General features: G+C 41.8%; 3 protein-coding genes across 3 annotated transcripts in view; 2 read left to right on the top strand and 1 right to left on the bottom strand.

The window, feature by feature from the left end:
- Positions 1-4,329, top strand: part of LOC134820500 (uncharacterized) — a 73,195-nt gene extending 68,866 nt beyond the window's left edge. The window contains exon 19 of the mRNA XM_063830914.1: positions 4,245-4,329. Within this exon, the coding sequence (XP_063686984.1) occupies positions 4,245-4,311 (67 nt within the window). The 3' untranslated portion in view covers positions 4,312-4,329. The remainder of the gene's footprint in view (positions 1-4,244) is intronic.
- Positions 2,926-3,699, bottom strand: LOC134821033 (craniofacial development protein 2-like). Its single transcript, XM_063831699.1, has one exon. The coding sequence runs from the start codon at positions 3,697-3,699 to the stop codon at positions 2,926-2,928; it is 774 nt and encodes a 257-aa protein (XP_063687769.1).
- LOC134820501 (supervillin-like) lies at positions 4,308-17,471 on the top strand. The gene is given in 19 exon segments (XM_063830915.1): positions 4,308-4,394; positions 4,506-4,650; positions 5,162-5,247; positions 5,443-5,526; positions 6,139-6,262; positions 8,978-9,066; positions 9,294-9,408; positions 10,349-10,492; positions 10,838-10,943; positions 11,200-11,311; positions 11,466-11,595; positions 11,927-12,071; positions 14,980-15,145; positions 15,341-15,544; positions 16,122-16,302; positions 16,527-16,648; positions 16,839-16,934; positions 16,937-17,002; positions 17,385-17,471. Coding segments are annotated over 18 exon segments (2,181 nt in total). The 5' UTR covers positions 4,308-4,394; positions 4,506-4,526.
- The last annotated feature ends 541 nt before the right edge of the window (positions 17,472-18,012 follow it).

Raw genomic sequence — 18,012 nt, forward strand, 5'->3', positions numbered from 1 at the left:
GAAGATATGAGTCTGTAACAATTAGTTAATTAGAAACGATTAGTTAATGGCTCAGTAATTGGTCTTTGCTTGTGTAGATCTTATAAGACTAAGAGGTATTGACTTTGCTGAGCGTGATAACAGAACTTAGAAACCGATTAAGATAATTAATCGGTTTCTAAAGAAAAAATCCAGTTCAAAATATATTATGATGAAAGCCAACTTTTTGTTACATCATTTATATATTATACGTGTGCACTGTGCATTTAACTCTATCTGTACACTTTACACATTATCATTACTTGTTCATTTATATGAGACAGCAGGGTCACGGAGATAAAAACAAATCAGCCAAACTTATTAGCAGAAAATATGCTTACATTACTTATACAATTGTTATATACAATATGTAATTGGTAATAGTTATATAATAGTTATATAATTGTTATATAATTGGTAATTACCTACATATTATCCTTACAAAGAGCCGTACACATTGGACCCACTCTTTCAGACCGGCCTCTTTGTTCACATTTAAAATACAGATAAGTACAGGGTTGACCCTGTGTCAGGATCTTTTCTCATTTTAGATGAGAGTTAAGACAGCGTACCTATTACTAAAACTGTTCCCAGGAGTATGATATTCCGGCCAAACCCTTCTTGTCTCACATTATCCACTGCTTACTTACTTTACTTTGGGCGATCCTCAATCGAAATCCCATTCACTGTCTGCCTCCACACGTCTCGATCGCACATAACAGTTCGAAGGTCGTCTAACTGGAGCCCAGTGTCACGAGCTACTACGTCCAGGAAGGTGAGTGGTCTCCTTCCACGGCCGGATTGGGCAAGTCGCCAGGGGAGGATAGTGGAGATAACTTGGTCAGAAGCTCTCATGCAATGCCCAGCAAATCTGGAACGCCTCGACGCAACCACTGAGGCAATAGATGGAAGGTTGCCATAGATCTGCTTGAGGGTTGGATGTTTCTTCCACGAGATGTTCTTGGCCTTCATTAAAAGACGGGTGTAGCATCCGTTGAGGCGCTTCTCAAGCTGCTTGTTTATGGTCCATGTCTCTGATCCATAGAGCAATACTGGTTCTACACAGGCTCTAAAGAACTTGACTTTCAGTTGTTCGGAAATGCCAGAGGACCAGACTTTTTGCAGTTTAATACAGGCTGACCAGGCCATTCCTTTCCTTGTGTTGAAATCCTTTCTACTGTCCGCAATGAAAGAGCCGAGGTATTTAAAGTCATCAACCTGTTTAATCTGGCGGCCTGAGATGGAATGTAAGTCGACAGTGTCAGGGATGTTGATGGTCATGAACTCGGTCTTAGAAGCATTCATAGCAAGACCAACTTGTGCGGCTGCATTTTCAAGGTCTGTCAGCAGAAGTTGGACTTGCTCTATGGTGTCTGACATTAAGGCCAAATCATCAGCAAAGTCAAGGTCTGTGATTTTGACCGCAGGCACTCTTCGACTTTTCCTAGGCACGATGGTAAGACCGAATTCTTCACCCATGCAGCTTCTGAGGACATAGTCAAGGACGATGATGAAGAGAAAGGGTGCTAGAGTGTCCCCTTGGAGAACTCCAATAAGTGTCCTAAAAAAGTCAGTAAGGCCGTCGATGGTCTGGACACGAGAGAACGATGAGTCATAAAGAAGCCTGATAGCATCTACAAGTGGAGCAGGGATACCGTAGAGGGAGAGGATGTGGAAAAGGGCATCCCGGTTAATGCTGTCGAACGCTTTCGAAAAATCGACAAACACAATTGCGGCTGAGCGATTTCCGATCTTGCATTCCTCGAGTATACGACGTAGGGCAAGGACCTGTGGGAGTGTGGATCTTCCTCTACGGAAACCATTTTGGTTTGGCCGCAAGAGGGGATCAATGAATGGGTAGATCCGGTTGAGGATGAGCTTGTTAAAAACTTTCGCTGCAACCGGTGCCAGTGAAATGCCACGGTAGTTTCCTGGATTAGTAAGATCACCCTTTTTGGGGATAGGAATGATAGAGGCCGTTTTCCAGGCTTGAGGGATCACACCATCCATGAGTGCTTTGTTACAGAATCCGAGGAGGTTTTCACGTAGCTGGGGAAGCTTCCAGACTGAGGGAGGGATGCTATCTAGACCGGGTGACTTGGAGGACTTGGCGGACTTCAGAACCGTGTCGAGTTCTGACATGCTGAAGGATGAGCAGCTGATGGGCAGGGTGTCAGAGACTCGCTGGTTGAAGAAGGGGAGGGTGAGGTCCGGCGGAGGCTGTTCTGTGCCTAGAAGGGACTTGAAGTGCTCGAACCAGATGTTGAGCCGTTCTTCGGTAGTGCCTCCTGGCACTTTGCAGTATGGCACAGTGTCGGAAGATGTTAGTTGCCTGATGATGTGCCAGGAACTGCGATGCCTGTGCTCAGGGTTAGTTTTCTCCAGCCGGTCAGTCTGTTGTCGAATGTGCTGTGAAGTAGCAGCATTATAGGCTTCGTCCAGTTGCTTCTTTGCGTCTTCAAGCTTTTCCTTGGACGAAAAAGAGGGGGAAATCCTGTGACTCAGGGACGCATCCTTTAGGATATTACGATGGTGTGCAATATTAGGATCGTTGTAAGGATTTTCCCGTTTCCTCTTCCTCTTTTTTGGCAGCACCTTAAGTGCTGTGCTTGTAACGCTTTTAACGAGCAGGTCGTAGTCGGACTCGAGCTCTGCTTCCTCTAGGAGTGCACTGTACCTGTTTTTCACTTCCACTGCATACTGGTGTTTCATGATGGAATCGTGGATCAGTGGAGTCCAGTCAATGCTCCTAAGAGGGTCCCGTGCTGGAGTTTTGTTGACTCTGTAGCTGGCTTGAACAAAACATGTTACAATCCGGTGATCTGAACCGACAGTTTGCATGATGTTGTACGCTTGACAGTTCTTCACACTGTTTGCCCACTTCTTACGCCAGAGTACAAAGTCAATTTAATGCTTTGCTCTTTTGGGGTCTTCATAGGTCCAAATTTTATTAGCCGGTTTCTGGAAACAGCGGTTAGCAACTATCAGCTGGTGTTGGTCTACCAGATCCAGTAGTCGTTCGCCGTTGTCGTTGGTTGACTGATGGTATGTGAAACCGTAGCTATTACTGAGCTTCGCGTTGAAATCACCGCACACTGCTAGCATGTTGTGAGGAGGCACCTTAGAGATGATCCTGGTTAGAGCGTTGTAGAATGCAGTTTTATCTTCAATATCACTGCAGTTAGTAGGAGCATAACATGAGAGGACTGTGAGGCGAGGATTCCCGTTTACATGGAGCAAGATGATTCTGCTATTAACTTTCTCTACAGATAGGAGAGATTTCTGAATTCTAGGAGATAAAAGAAACCCAACACCACCAACTGACGCATTAACTGAATTCTTCGTAGCAGAAGCAGTGATGAGCTGATATGATAAGATGTTTTCAATTCTTAGGGATTCTTTGTGGTGTTGGCGATGCTCTTGCAAGGAGATAACATCATTATGATGCAGGAAGGCTGAGTGAGCTAACTCCTGTTTACGTGATACAGGGTTGAGAGTCCTACAGTTGAAGGTGCTAACCTGAAAAGGGGTTTTCCTACGAACTAAAAGGGTAGTAACAGGGTTGCTGCAACTATCAGGACCCACCCCTCCCGAGGGTTTTAGGGAGGGCCCGTCATACAGGGAGCTAGCTGCCACTGAGTAGTTAGGGGCTTGAACCCTAGTGCTGTTATCGTGTGTCATCATAAAAGTGAGGGGGGATTTTGTCTAATGGCTAGACATTGTTCCAGGCACGGCGCCACTGCAACCTGGATGTGACACTATAATCCAATACCCTCATCAGTAGGTACAATCACGGGTGCAGGTCTTCATAAACCCGGCTTGTTTTTCGAGGTATGTGCTCCTCTAGATCCGCCGTGTTTAGTTGACCCAGACAGTCGGATTCTTCAATGACATGCCGGTCTAGCAGGGTCACCTCGTGCAGGATGTGGCTCTTCACCACGCACGGACGGTCTAAGCTCGATCTAGAGTCTAGACCGAGCCCTGGCCCATATTACAGGACCTTGAAACGGATCAGTTCAAAATGAAGCTGAACATGACCCTCCACTGCTTAGTATGGAAATATAATAAGATGCTGCCAGGTTTCTGGTACTTATTTTAAGAGTGAACAGCTTTGAGGATATTTTAAAGACCTGGAGTAAAATCATTCATGATTTTAACAAAAAATGGAACTTTAATGTTCAGTTGGCACTCTCTAATGATATAATCATAATAACCTCTAATTTCAGACGTTTGTGCTGGACTTCATCACAGAGTACTACATCTGGTGCGGAAAAGGAGTGCCTCTCTCGGTAAGAAAGAAGGCGCTGCTGCTTGCTGAAGAGGAATACAAGAGAAGCGTTGAGGAATGTCCCAGAAACCCTATCGTACCTCCTCAAGTAAGTGTCCCATAAAACCGCCTCTCTCTAAGTTAGCACTTAACAATTTTACATACTCCATACTGACAATATTTGTACCGTGGTCTCTGAACTAACAGGACATGACCCTAGGGAAGAAGAGCCAGTGTTGCCATGACAGCTGGAGCACTTCCCTCAACTGATGTACAGCGGAGGACATCATGTGCCAGTAGGGGTTCTGTTGATATGCCCAGCTCAGTAAAGCTACTTAGACGAACATCCAGCGCTTCTAGTAAAAGTAGGTGTTAGCGTGGCTCTGATAGGTTCTCTGAACGAGATATGGATAGTGTAGTCCAATATCTTGAGGCTCTGATTGGTCCTCTGAACGAGATATGGATAGTGTAATGTAATATCTTGAGGCTCTGATTGGTCCTCTGAACGAGATATAGATAGTGTAGTGTAATATCTTGACCAAAGTGATAGGACTGTGAATAATACATCTCTACAAAATGTTAATAATATTATAAAGTTATACAAGTAGGCACGGGTTACACTAGTAAAGTTATAATGGTACTCAGTCATCAGTTAAACCTTAAATCATCTCTCCATATTTCATCACATATTATCAACAACGACAATCCGAAAATCTCACCAGTTACATGCGTCGCTTACATACCCTACTTCCAACTTCTGAACCCCGTCTTAGAAAATCTAAAATCATCACCTCAACTCAACATTGCTACGATTAAGTGCTCCTTTATACTTTATGTTATAAATAATCAGGAAGAGTAAAGTTACTATATTTTCAGTGACGCAGCGTAGTATCAGTTCAGACAGCGTTGGAAATGCTAGAAAAGTTAGCGTTAATGTCCACTCCCGAGGCAGCATTTCGAGGGTGAGAACAAGATGATAATTAGTCAATTAGATAATTACTAATAAGATAATCATTAGACACAAATTACGATCACCCCAATATTCTTAGAGACACGGAATTTGGTTGAAATATGCAAAATTAGTGTGTACATCCTTTGTGGAATCCCTCGGGAATCAAATGCTCAATTTGAATACCTTAAAATTAAATTCCGCCCAGGTAAACTCAGAAACCAATCTGCGGAGGATGTCCTCGACCTCGACCAGCTCCTCCGGGGAACGCCGGCAATCTATCGCCTCCCAGGTACTAGCAACTGTAACCTAGCAACTGTAACCTAGCAACTGTAACCTAGCAACTGTAACCTAGCAACTGTAACCTAGCAACTGTAATTCATGTGCAGTTTCCGGGACCGTTCACCTTTTGTTCCTAGTAACAAGTAAAATAGGTGGTAAGAGTATTAGCAGGGTTGGCATGATGTAAATCTCCTTATATGGGCATCACATGTAGGCTGGTTTCAGTTACACTCGGGTGTAACCTTATTACACGCGTATCACTAGTTATTACACGTACATTTCCCATGTTACAGACACCCTCACAACTAGTTTCAAATGTCTCCTCCCACTCTATAATACTGGTACACTGGTTTGTGATAAGTTTATTTAGTAGTTTAGTGTAACTATGGTAACTAGAAGACGTCATGGTACACTGTTTTGGTGACAGCTACAGGGTCCTCTTCATTTGACACAGAAACCAAATAATCTTGTTATCTTTATCGGACTGTATTGTAACAAGCTAACACCTCAACTTTTAAAACACGAACACAGGTCCACCCCAAAAAGCAAACTTCCTTTGTTCCTTGGAACTCTCTAGAGGTTTCTTCAGATAGCCCCCTTTGTAACACGGTTATATCCCCAGGGAGGAAGACGCATGTCCACATCCAGCAGACGCTCCTCCTCTGTTTCAAACGGTCGAGGATCATCATCCCGCAGATCTAGTCTCATGAGCACGAACAGTGTGGACAGTTCGGGACAAACCAGAGGTAAGTTGAGCACGAACAGTGTGGACAGTTCGGGACAAACCAGAGGTAAGTTGAGCACGAACAGTGTGGACAGTTCGGGACAAACCAGAGGTGAGTTGAGCACGAACAGTGTGGACAGTTCGGGACAAACCAGAGGTAAGTTGAGCACGAACAGTGTGGACAGTTCGGGACAAACCAGAGGTAAGTTGAGCACGAACAGTGTGGACAGTTCGGGACAAACCAGAGGTAAGTTGAGCACGAACAGTGTGGACAGTTCGGGACAAACCAGAGGTGAGTTGAGCACGAACAGTGTGGACAGTTCGGGACAAACCAGAGGTAAGTTGAGCACGAACAGTGTGGACAGTGCGGGACAAACCAGAGGTAAGTTGAGCCCGGACAGTGTGGACAGTGCGGGACAAACCAGAGGTAAGTTGAGCACGAACAGTGTGGACAGTTCGGGACAAACCAGAGGTAAGTTGAGCACGAACAGTGTGGACAGTTCGGGACAAACCAGAGGTAAGTTGAGCACGAACAGTGTGGACAGTGCGGGACAAACCAGAGGTAAGTTGAGCACGAACAGTGTGGACAGTTCGGGACAAACCAGAGGTAAGTTGAGCACGAACAGTGTGGACAGTTCGGGACAAACCAGAGGTAAGTTGAGCACGAACAGTGTGGACAGTTCGGGACAAACCAGAGGTAAGTTGAGCACGAACAGTGTGGACAGTTCGGGACAAACCAGAGGTAAGTTGAGCACGAACAGTGTGGACAGTTCGGGACAAACCAGAGGTAAGTTGAGCACGAACAGTGTGGACAGTTCGGGACAAACCAGAGGTAAGTTGAGCACGAACAGTGTGGACAGTTCGGGACAAACCAGAGGTGAGTTGAGCACGAACAGTGTGGACAGTTCGGGACAAACCAGAGGTAAGTTGAGCACGAACAGTGTGGACAGTTCGGGACAAACCAGAGGTAAGTTGAGCACGAACAGTGTGGACAGTTCGGGACAAACCAGAGGTAAGTTGAGCACGAACAGTGTGGACAGTTCGGGACAAACCAGAGGTGAGTTGAGCACGAACAGTGTGGACAGTTCGGGACAAACCAGAGGTAAGTTGAGCACGAACAGTGTGGACAGTGCGGGACAAACCAGAGGTAAGTTGAGCCCGGACAGTGTGGACAGTGCGGGACAAACCAGAGGTAAGTTGAGCACGAACAGTGTGGACAGTTCGGGACAAACCAGAGGTAAGTTGAGCACGAACAGTGTGGACAGTTCGGGACAAACCAGAGGTAAGTTGAGCACGAACAGTGTGGACAGTGCGGGACAAACCAGAGGTAAGTTGAGCACGAACAGTGTGGACAGTTCGGGACAAACCAGAGGTAAGTTGAGCACGAACAGTGTGGACAGTTCGGGACAAACCAGAGGTAAGTTGAGCACGAACAGTGTGGACAGTTCGGGACAAACCAGAGGTAAGTTGAGCACGAACAGTGTGGACAGTTCGGGACAAACCAGAGGTAAGTTGAGCACGAACAGTGTGGACAGTTCGGGACAAACCAGAGGTAAGTTGAGCACGAACAGTGTGGACAGTTCGGGACAAACCAGAGGTTTTGACGTGTATGGTGGCTTTTTTTACACTTGTGTATGATAAAACTGCTGTGATGTGTCTCTCCATTCGAAACCACTGCGCACTGTGACGTGTGATGTGTGAAGTGTGACGTGTGACTCAAGTGTGACACGGGGAGTGGTTTTGGAACAAGCGGGTTAATCACCTAATTTACCTTCCAAGTGATATGCTGTAACTATCATTACATTTTAGCTGGTGCTGACTGTTTGCTTGTACTTTAGATGTGGCAACGAAGTTGTAATTTCCTTAGTTGTCATTGAATTACGTGGAGATGTTATTTATAGAGATTAACCACTGTGATGTGTGATGTGTGATGTGTGATGTGTGATGTGTGATGTGTGATGTGTGATGTGTGATGTGTGATGTGTGATGTGTGATGTGTGATGTGTGATGTGTGATGTGTGATGTGTGATGTGTGATGTGTGATGTGTGATGTGTGATGTGTGATGTGTGATGTGTGATGTGTGATGTGTGATGTGTGATGTGTGATGTGTGACGTGTGATGTCATTGAATTACGTGGAGATGTTATTTATAGAGATTAAACTTCCAGAAACATATTGGTGACAAATTGCAGAAATTTCTCGATGTAAAGTAAATCAGTATTAGATTAATATCCGACTGCTATCATTAAATCACAAATATTACCTAAAAATATGTTAACTGAGTGGCGCGACTTTAAGTTTCCTGATGTTGAGCCTGAAACCTAACGCCCCACCTAATTCTAACTTTAAGCCCAGCCCTGGCCCTTACCCTAAACTTAACACCCACCTAATTCTAACTTTAAGCCCAGCCCTGGCCCTTACCCTAAACTTAACACCCACCTAATTCTAACTTTAAGCCCAGCCCTGGCCCTTACCCTAAACTTAACACCCACCTAATTCTAACTTTAAGCCCAGCCCTGGCCCTTACCCTAAACTTAACACCCACCTAATTCTAACTTTAAGCCCAGCCCTGGCCCTTACCCTAAACTTAACACCCGGTCCTTAACCCACATGACTCACCCTTTCTTCACCCTATCAACAAGTACTCAAAATATAAGTTAAAATTCATTAGGACAGGAGTCAGCATCATTTAAAATATAAAAGTGTCTGCTCCTTTATAAAACTCTTTCTTTTTCAGGTCGGCGAGTAAGCGTGTCGATGAAACAACTCAGATCTCTTGTCTCAGGCTCGGGAAAAAGAATGCAATCTGAAGAAGGAACCATACAGGTAGAGATAATCACAGCTCGTAATTAGTAATTAGTAATAACAGGTAGAGATAATCTTAGCTCGTGTTTTTAAACAACAGTCAGAAGTAGTTACCAAATTAAAATTTAAATAACACAACAGAGCATAATAATAATAATTCCTCTCGTTTTATTCATTTTAACCCTGCATTACATTCCACCACAACGTTAATATACCTGTGACAATGTTAATATACCTGTGACCACCAGGTTGAGAGACCGGACTGGGGAATCAACACGGTCACTATCCAGGGAAAGGAACCCATATCCCTCAGAGAGAAGTTCTCTGATTGGCCCGAACCCGGCAGAATGATCAAAATGAAGGGTGGGTGTTGTTATTGTTGAGCTGCTTGCAATGGCATGAATATTAATACCCCGCATAATTTATTCTAGTCAAGCCAGTCTGCATAATTTATTCAAGTCATTCAGATTCAGCTGCGCATGACCGGTAGTTTGGTGTTCCATCTATCCCGGGCACATTTTGAATTGTGATGACATTTTTAATCGCTCAAACAAATTTTCGAAATTAAATAATCGTCGTAGGGCGTAGAGATGGGACACCCTTTCGTAATATCTATTATGGGCCAAGTGGTAAATTCGCTGCTTCTCATGAACTGATGTCATTTCTCCGCAAGTCCTTTACTGATAAAGTCCTGCGGCTCAGCACTTTAAGTTGACGTGTATTTTTATGAAGGAGTAAAGTTGACGTGTCACGTGACGTCTTATCAGAAAGTGATTGGATGATGGTTAACCACATGACTTAACAAAACGACCTGATTGGTTACTGTTATGTCACGTGATAAAGACTAGAATCTGGTGTTTAGTACTTTGTATTAAGTCCTGAATATAACGGAGCAGCTTTTAACTACGCATTAACTTACAAAGGATAAGCAGTCTGAAGATTGACACAATGAATAAATATATTTGCAGACTTAAACGTGATATTTTGAACGTTTATACTTTGTATTCACTAATGTATAATGTATTCACCATGTATTCAATAAATTAATAAGCATCTCCGTAAGATGGTATTTTTTGCTTCTAGCTAATATCAAAATAGCACAATGAAAAAGTAACCGGGATTATTAGCCGGGATTTTTAAAACAGAATTTCGATCTTTATCCAATTTAGCAAATTATTACTTGTGCCACTGTTAAAATGTTCCATTTCAACATAGAAATATCGTGAAAATCCCGGTCCCGGACGGGACAAAATTCCGATCCCGGTCGACCCCCACTAACCACTAACCTCCCCCTCTATTGCAGGCCACGCGGCTAGTGGTGACCAGAACCCAAGCTTACTAGCACCCTCACAACCCCTGGAACCGTACGATGCGGAACTCATGCACAGACCTCAACCAGCGGAGGAGGTGCTGAAACTTGAGTTTACCAAACTCGGTCGGGGCAGAGGTCAGCAGACAATTTAAATGTGATTTATCTCATTTTTGCAATCCTAATGCTTGTGTAATTAGTATGAATTAAGTGTGTCAAGAGTTTGATGGGTAATTGTTATTAATTTGTACGACCGTTTTAGCTACTGTCAACAATTGTCCAGACAGTTATTGTAGACAGCATTTAAAACGGTCAAATTCACGGTTCCTCTTTATCAATTATATTCATATTTTAAACATGAAAATAGAAAATATTTCCCGGTCCTAATTTCGTTGACTCTCTTGCACAAGTTAACTACAAAATGTAAATATCAGCTGTTCTATTAACTAACCACTGAACTAACTAAACACTGAACCCCCTCAGGAACATTCAAATCGTATGACGAGGAGATAACAGTTCTGACAGATGATGTTAAAGTCTGGCTTGTTCACGAGTACAAGAACTACAAGCTCCCTTCCTCGTACAATCAGTAAGTAACGAAACTCATACTTATTACTCATAAGAACTCTGCTTTGGTTATTGTATTTTATTGAGATGGCCCAGGGCCCATATGATACGAATGATCATCCATACATCTATAAAACACTAATTAATTACTAATTACTAATTACTAATACTATTTACTAACTTATCTTAATTACTAATTACTAACTTATCTTAATTACTAATTACTAATTACTAATTACTAATTACTAATTACTAATTACTAACCTACTTAATTACAGCATGCTGTACGCGTCTGAAGGATACGTTGTGAGATGGGAATACCATCTGGAGGTATTTGACGGGTTTGTGAGGAAACACAAGTGTAATCGGTGCGCTTACTATTTCTGGCAGGTTGGTGAAAACTTGTTGTTCTGTGCCCGACTTTCTCTTTCACTTTCTCTTTCTCTTTCACTTTCTCTTTCACTAAATCTAAAAAGTGACTTCATTTTTCTGTCGAATTTGTAAAAATTCAGCATTTCGTGTCTAAAAGGTACCTATTTGGCAGGGTAAAGAGTGTGAAATAAATTCTAAAGGAGCGACTGCTCTGATGACTGTAGAGTTGGACAAAGAGAAGGGTCCCCAGGTCAGAGTGGTTCAGAACAGGGAACCTCCGTCCTTCCTTAACCTTTTTAATGGTAAGTCAGGGGTTTATAATTCTACTGATTAGCACTCATACTTCCTTACTTGGGTTTTCCGTACCTTTTTATTGGATTTATTGGAAAAAGCATTGAAAAAGTATACCTTTTCATTGGACGTTTTTCCTTTTTTATTATAGAACATCTTCAGTCTTCACTCTGTAGTCTCATGTTCTTACACATTATACTATTACAATCTGGCAACTAGTCTTTAATCTGATTCCTTTCACAAATAAATACTAAATAGTTATTAAGTTATATATAATATTGAATAGTTATTAAGTTATACACTATACGAATATTATGTAAATCTATAAAACCCACCTTACAGGTAAACTAGTAGTCCGAACCGACAAACGGCAGATGTTGGGTCGGGAACCTAACCTGGGACGTAGACAGTTCCCCACCAACACGGAGATGTACGTGGTTAGGGGCGAGTGTGCTGAGGAGGGACATCTTCATCAGATCCAGCCTAGGTTAGTTAGTTTCTCTTTCACTTTCTCTTTCTCTTTCTCTTTCTCTTTCTCTTTCACTAACTAGGTTAGTTCTTGTGGGTAGTTAAGTGGGGACATCTTCATCAGATCCAGCCTAGGTTAGTTCTTGTGGGTAGTTGAGGGGGGAAATCTTCATCAGATCCAGCCTAGGTTAGTTCTTGTGGGTAGTTAAGTGGGGACATCTTCATCAGATCCAGCCTAGGTTAGTTCTTGTGGGTAGTTAAGTGGGGACATCTTCATCAGATCCAGCCTAGGTTAGTTCTTGTGGGTAGTTAAGTGGGGACATCTTCATCAGATCCAGCCTAGGTTAGTTCTTGTGGGTAGTTAAGTGGGGACATCTTCATCAGATCCAGCCTAGGTTAGTTCTTGTGGGTAGTTGAGTGGGGACATCTTCATCAGATCCAGCCTAGGTTAGTTCTTGTGGGTAGTTAAGTGGGGACATCTTCATCAGATCCAGCCTAGGTTAGTTCTTGTGGGTAGTTAAGTGGGGACATCTTCATCAGATCCAGCCTAGGTTAGTTCTTGTGGGTAGTTAAGTGGGGACATCTTCATCAGATCCAGCCTAGGTTAGTTCTTGTGGGTAGTTAAGTGGGGACATCTTCATCAGATCCAGCCTAGGTTAGTTCTTGTGGGTAGTTAAGTGGGGACATCTTCATCAGATCCAGCCTAGGTTAGTTCTTGTGGGTAGTTAAGTGGGGACATCTTCATCAGATCCAGCCTAGGTTAGTTCTTGTGGGTAGTTAAGTGGGGACATCTTCATCAGATCCAGCCTAGGTTAGTTCTTGTGGGTAGTTAAGTGGGGACATCTTCATCAGATCCAGCCTAGGTTAGTTCTTGTGGGTAGTTAAGGAGGGACATCTTCATCAGATCCAGCCTAGGTTAGTTCTTGTGGGTAGTTAAGGGGGGACATCTTCATCAGATCCAGCCTAGGTTAGTTCTTGTGGGTAGTTAAGTGGGGACATCTTCATCAGATCCAGCCTAGGTTAGTTCTTGTGGGTAGTTAAGTGGGGACATCTTCATCAGATCCAGCCTAGGTTAGTTCTTGTGGGTAGTTAAGTGGGGACATCTTCATCAGATCCAGCCTAGGTTAGTTCTTGTGGGTAGTTAAGTGGGGACATCTTCATCAGATCCAGCCTAGGTTAGTTCTTGTGGGTAGTTAAGTGGGGACATCTTCATCAGATCCAGCCTAGGTTAGTTCTTGTGGGTAGTTAAGTGGGGACATCTTCATCAGATCCAGCCTAGGTTAGTTCTTGTGGGTAGTTAAGTGGGGACATCTTCATCAGATCCAGCCTAGGTTAGTTCTTGTGGGTAGTTAAGTGGGGACACTTATAGTTTCACTGATGGCTTGCACTTTGTATTTAGTAGTCATATTATCGATCACGTACTGATAGCTTGCACTTTGTATTTAGTAGTCATATTATCGATCACGTACTGATGGTTTGCACTTTGTATTTAGTAGTCATGTTATATATCACGTACGATGAGTACCCTGTGATCGGACTAACAACCTGCGTGTAGAACTAAAACCCAACGTATCATATTTCCTCGATTAAATTAATACTGCTTAAAATCCCATGGATCTGTCTAAAGTATTTAATATATATTATATAATCTAATATATCAGGTTCTATAAATATAACATTAATTATAAGCACTGTGTATCAAAACAATACCCACATTGGAAACGTTATAAGAGAATTCAGCAGTGCGACTGTTGTTCTGATCTAGCAACACATTGCACCAATTCCACCACTTTGCACCTTATTGCACCTCATTGCACCACTTTACGCTAAGTCTCATCACAAAGAGTCTGAGTTAGACTGGGGCTTGTAAGGCTTTTAGTAGGCTTGAGATTTATTGACAGTACTGGTGTTTACTGCAGGTGTTTCAATAATCCCGGACTGTGAAGTAGCACTGTTACTGGAATATTATGTGCTAAACGCTTATTGTTATCGTATTAGACTCTGAGTATACTCATGAAAGTAGAACCAAAACGGATAAAGTGAACCAGTCTGAAGCGGTTAGCGGTGGTTAGGAGCGGTTAGCGGTGGTTAGGAGTGGTTAGAGACCAGCTTAATATCCTGTGGTGATGTTAACCCATGTTGACCCACGTTTCACTGATTGAATCAAGCCCTAAATCCGACCTGTGAAGTTACGACTGGATGATTGCCGCTGTAATCCACCTCAATTATCTCGTTAGAGAGAATAAATGGAATTATGTTTTGTGTGCAATTTGATTAACATGACTGAGTGCTTACAGTATGGACTTTGGTAGGCTTACTTTCTGCCAAAACAGTGACGTGACGGACTAGTTACAGTGTTACAGTTGCTTGGATTAGTTCTGTAAATACTGTTACTTTTCTTAAGTTAATTCACTAATACCAGTTATTTATGTTCTGTGTAAAAGCTGACAATAACTGAAAAACAAATCTGTTATCTGATAAAGGCATCAGTAAGGATTTTTTGTAAAAGTTTAGCAAAGAGACAAACCTAGCCCAAACCCTATTCAGTAAAATGTTTAGACAAACGTGTGGACAAACGAGCTAAATTCTCCGAATATTTTGATCATTCTCTGAATATTTTGATCAGAAAATGTAAAATGTACACTCTTTACACAAGAATTCCTAGTAGTACATAAGAGATCCTCTTCTCTTATAGTCTTATGTCCTAGCGACATGTTTGGACAATAACCTGGTATATATTGAATAGTAACCTGGTATATATTGAATAGTAACCTGGTATTTATTGAACAATAACCTGGTATTTATTGAACAATAACCTGGTATATATTGAATAGTAACCTGGTATTTATTGAACAATAACCTGGTATTTATTGAACAATAACCTGGTATTTATTGAACACCAAGGTTTGATAACCATTATTCCACAGGATGGGATCCCTACGCTCAAGAGGTTGTTTTATCGTGGTGTCACCTGACCAGGCTGTCTACGTTTGGCTCGGAGCCAAGAGCACGCCTCACCAGCGCGAAAACGCTCAGAAAGCTGGAAACGAAATCGAGGACAACTACATCAGTGACAACTTTAGGGTTGTTATGGTAGGTTATATTTAGGTGTCTTATTGTTTTATTTTAGATTAAAATTTAACACTCTAACCTCGTTGTCTAAGTGCAATCTCAAATAATACGATAAATTTGTTTATTTTGCGGCTATAACATTGTACTGGAATCAGATATAATAAAGTAAGATATACAGATATTATAAAGAATAATAACACAAACCTGCTTGTTCAGGTACACGAATCAAAGGAACCCTCCAGTTTCTTCACCAGTCTTGGTCGACACGAGGACTACAGTCCCCTAGTTGGCTCCATTGACTCTCACATCTACACCCCACGTTTATTCCGGTTTGATAGTACCAGTGGGAAGTTCGTGGCGGATGAGATACTGTGTAAATACCGTGTACCTGACCGAGACACCCAGTTCCCCTTCATCCAGGTGAGTTACCACTAGTTACCACTAGTTACCACTAGTTACCACTAGTTACCACTAGTAACCACTAGTAACCACTAGTTACCATAGTTACCACTAGTTAGACACCCAGTTCCCCTTCATCCAGGTGAGTCGTGTGGACTTTTAATTTGTTTTAATATAGTCAAATTCCATTTATATTTGTTAATATTAGTATTATTATTATTTTGACAGTTGCGGTTGTAACTTAAGATTTGAAATTTGCATTCCTTGTATTGCTTTAAGAAGGGGCGCCGGGTGAGAGTGTGTAGTGTGTGTAGTGTAGTGTAGTGAGAGAGATGTTCCAATGTTATAATGTTAGTTCTCTCTTGCTTGATTAGGTCATTTTACTTATTCATCACTTTACTACCGACCAGTGACCATTTGACAAGTCATCAGACGATGAATCATTCGCGTTAAAGCTGAAAATCAAACAATCGTTTAAAAACCATTTTAACAACCTTCGCCCAACTTAAGCATCTGATCTAACACGACTAACTCCCTTCTCACAATCACACATTCCCAAACTTAAATAACTTTTAAAATGAAAGCAACTGAATTTCAGGACGATCTGTACGGATCAAGTCAGCCTGCCCTCTTCCTGTTAGACGCTAAATACCAGCTTTGGTTGTGGCAGGGATGGTTTGAAACTGCGGAGGATTCCGAGAAAGTAACTGGGTCCGCTCGACAGACGTTCGCACGCAACAAGAAGGTTGCTATGGAAACTGTTAACAACTATGTCGATGGTGAGTTTATTTTTAAACCAAAATTTACACATTTGAGTGTTATGCGACAATTTCAATCATTTATACCCAACCTGGCCATATTTTGTTGACTAACAATTCTAATAATGTTTTATGGTTAATATCGTTTAAAAGGTTTTATACAAAAGTAGTGACTCTAATTTTACGTGTGTCACTGTGTCTAGTATAAACATTAAACCTACTTCGCTCAATTGACACTCTCTCAGAGATGATGCTGGCAGAAAACCCCAAAGTGTTCCCGATTGAAGCTGGTTACGAACCCGTTGATTTTATCTCACTTTTCCCGTTCTGGTCGGAAAGAGAGGACGTGAAACGTTACGGCAACAAGGTACGTCTTCAACACTCGTGCCTGAGTATTCTTCCAGCAAATATTTTGCACAATGTCTCGGCGTTGTTTTATGAGTTGATGACACTTAGTTTAGCGCCCGGATAGAAAACGTAAAGTAAGTGAATCGTTCACGGTCTAATTACGCTACTGGCACCTGACGGCACTTATAATTACATAATCTACGTTTCAGGCAATTGTTGAAAAGGGTGCGGGTGGTCGCCGAACATCTATTAACACAGCCTACAAGATGTTAACACGAACAGAATACACGTTGGAGGAGCTCAGGTTGAACCGAAGCCAGAGGGAGTAGATCCCTCAAGACTGGAGGACTATTTGTCAGAGGAGGAATTTATGGTATGTTTACAGACCGCGAAAAGATAGCCCTAATCGTAATCGCAATGCATGATCGTAATTGGAAAAATTCGTGTCTAAAGGCTTATTTGAAAGTGTGTATTAAAAGGAACGCGCCAAGTTTTGTAATGTAAAAAAGTCTTCTATCGTTAGCGCTTATTTATGCGCGCTTCCTACGCGCGCAGCATGTTTATTGTATTTCCCACATATTGTTTAAGAACCACATGTGTATTCCCTTTTTCACATATTGCAATTGTCTGGTAAATATACTGATCTCTAACTACGGACACGTCTTTTCCTGTTTTAGTGTACAATATGCCGGAAACTGCCTGTAACTTTGTCCAATATAATACATTGCACATTCTAATAATCTTTTCCCTTTCAGAAAGTGTTCGAAATGCACAGAGAAGAATTCAAGCTCATCGCTAAATGGAAGCAAGTGGTTATGAAACAGCGCAAGTTACTCTACTGATACCTTGCTCCTTCATAAACATATACTATCTTACTCATGTCTCATTGAATGTTTACTGACTCAGTCAATGGTTTTATAAATCGTAAATTTGATATTGGTTACTGCACTTTTATAATTGATTAGAAAGCTGTGCTTGAATACTATTACAATTGTCATTGAAGTTATTCGTTATGTATTCTGCGATTATTCATATTTAAATTAAATTTTTACTTTTTTCCGTCAAACTTAGCATAAGCTGCCGGTATTGATTTGATTAGTTTATTATACTCTGTTTCGTTTATCTATTGTGTTATCCGTAACCATTTTTTCTTTTCTACCATTATTTTGTGACCTAGAAAACCTTTTATTTATCGAAAAATCTAACTTATATTGTGTAAATAGTTTTCTACTTAACGTTTGATATCCAGAAGAGTAGGACTGACTCTCGAGATTATAAATAAACGATTGTTAATTTGGATACCCCCTTTACTTCAAGATATAGCTATTAAAGGTATTTCTTAATTGTCCGAAAGAAATTCTACGTAGCAGACATCATTTTAAA

Source organism: Bolinopsis microptera, chromosome 9, assembly GCF_026151205.1.
Source record: "Bolinopsis microptera isolate Bmic1 chromosome 9, MBARI_Bmic_1.0, whole genome shotgun sequence".
Lineage (NCBI taxonomy): Eukaryota > Metazoa > Ctenophora > Tentaculata > Lobata > Bolinopsidae > Bolinopsis > Bolinopsis microptera.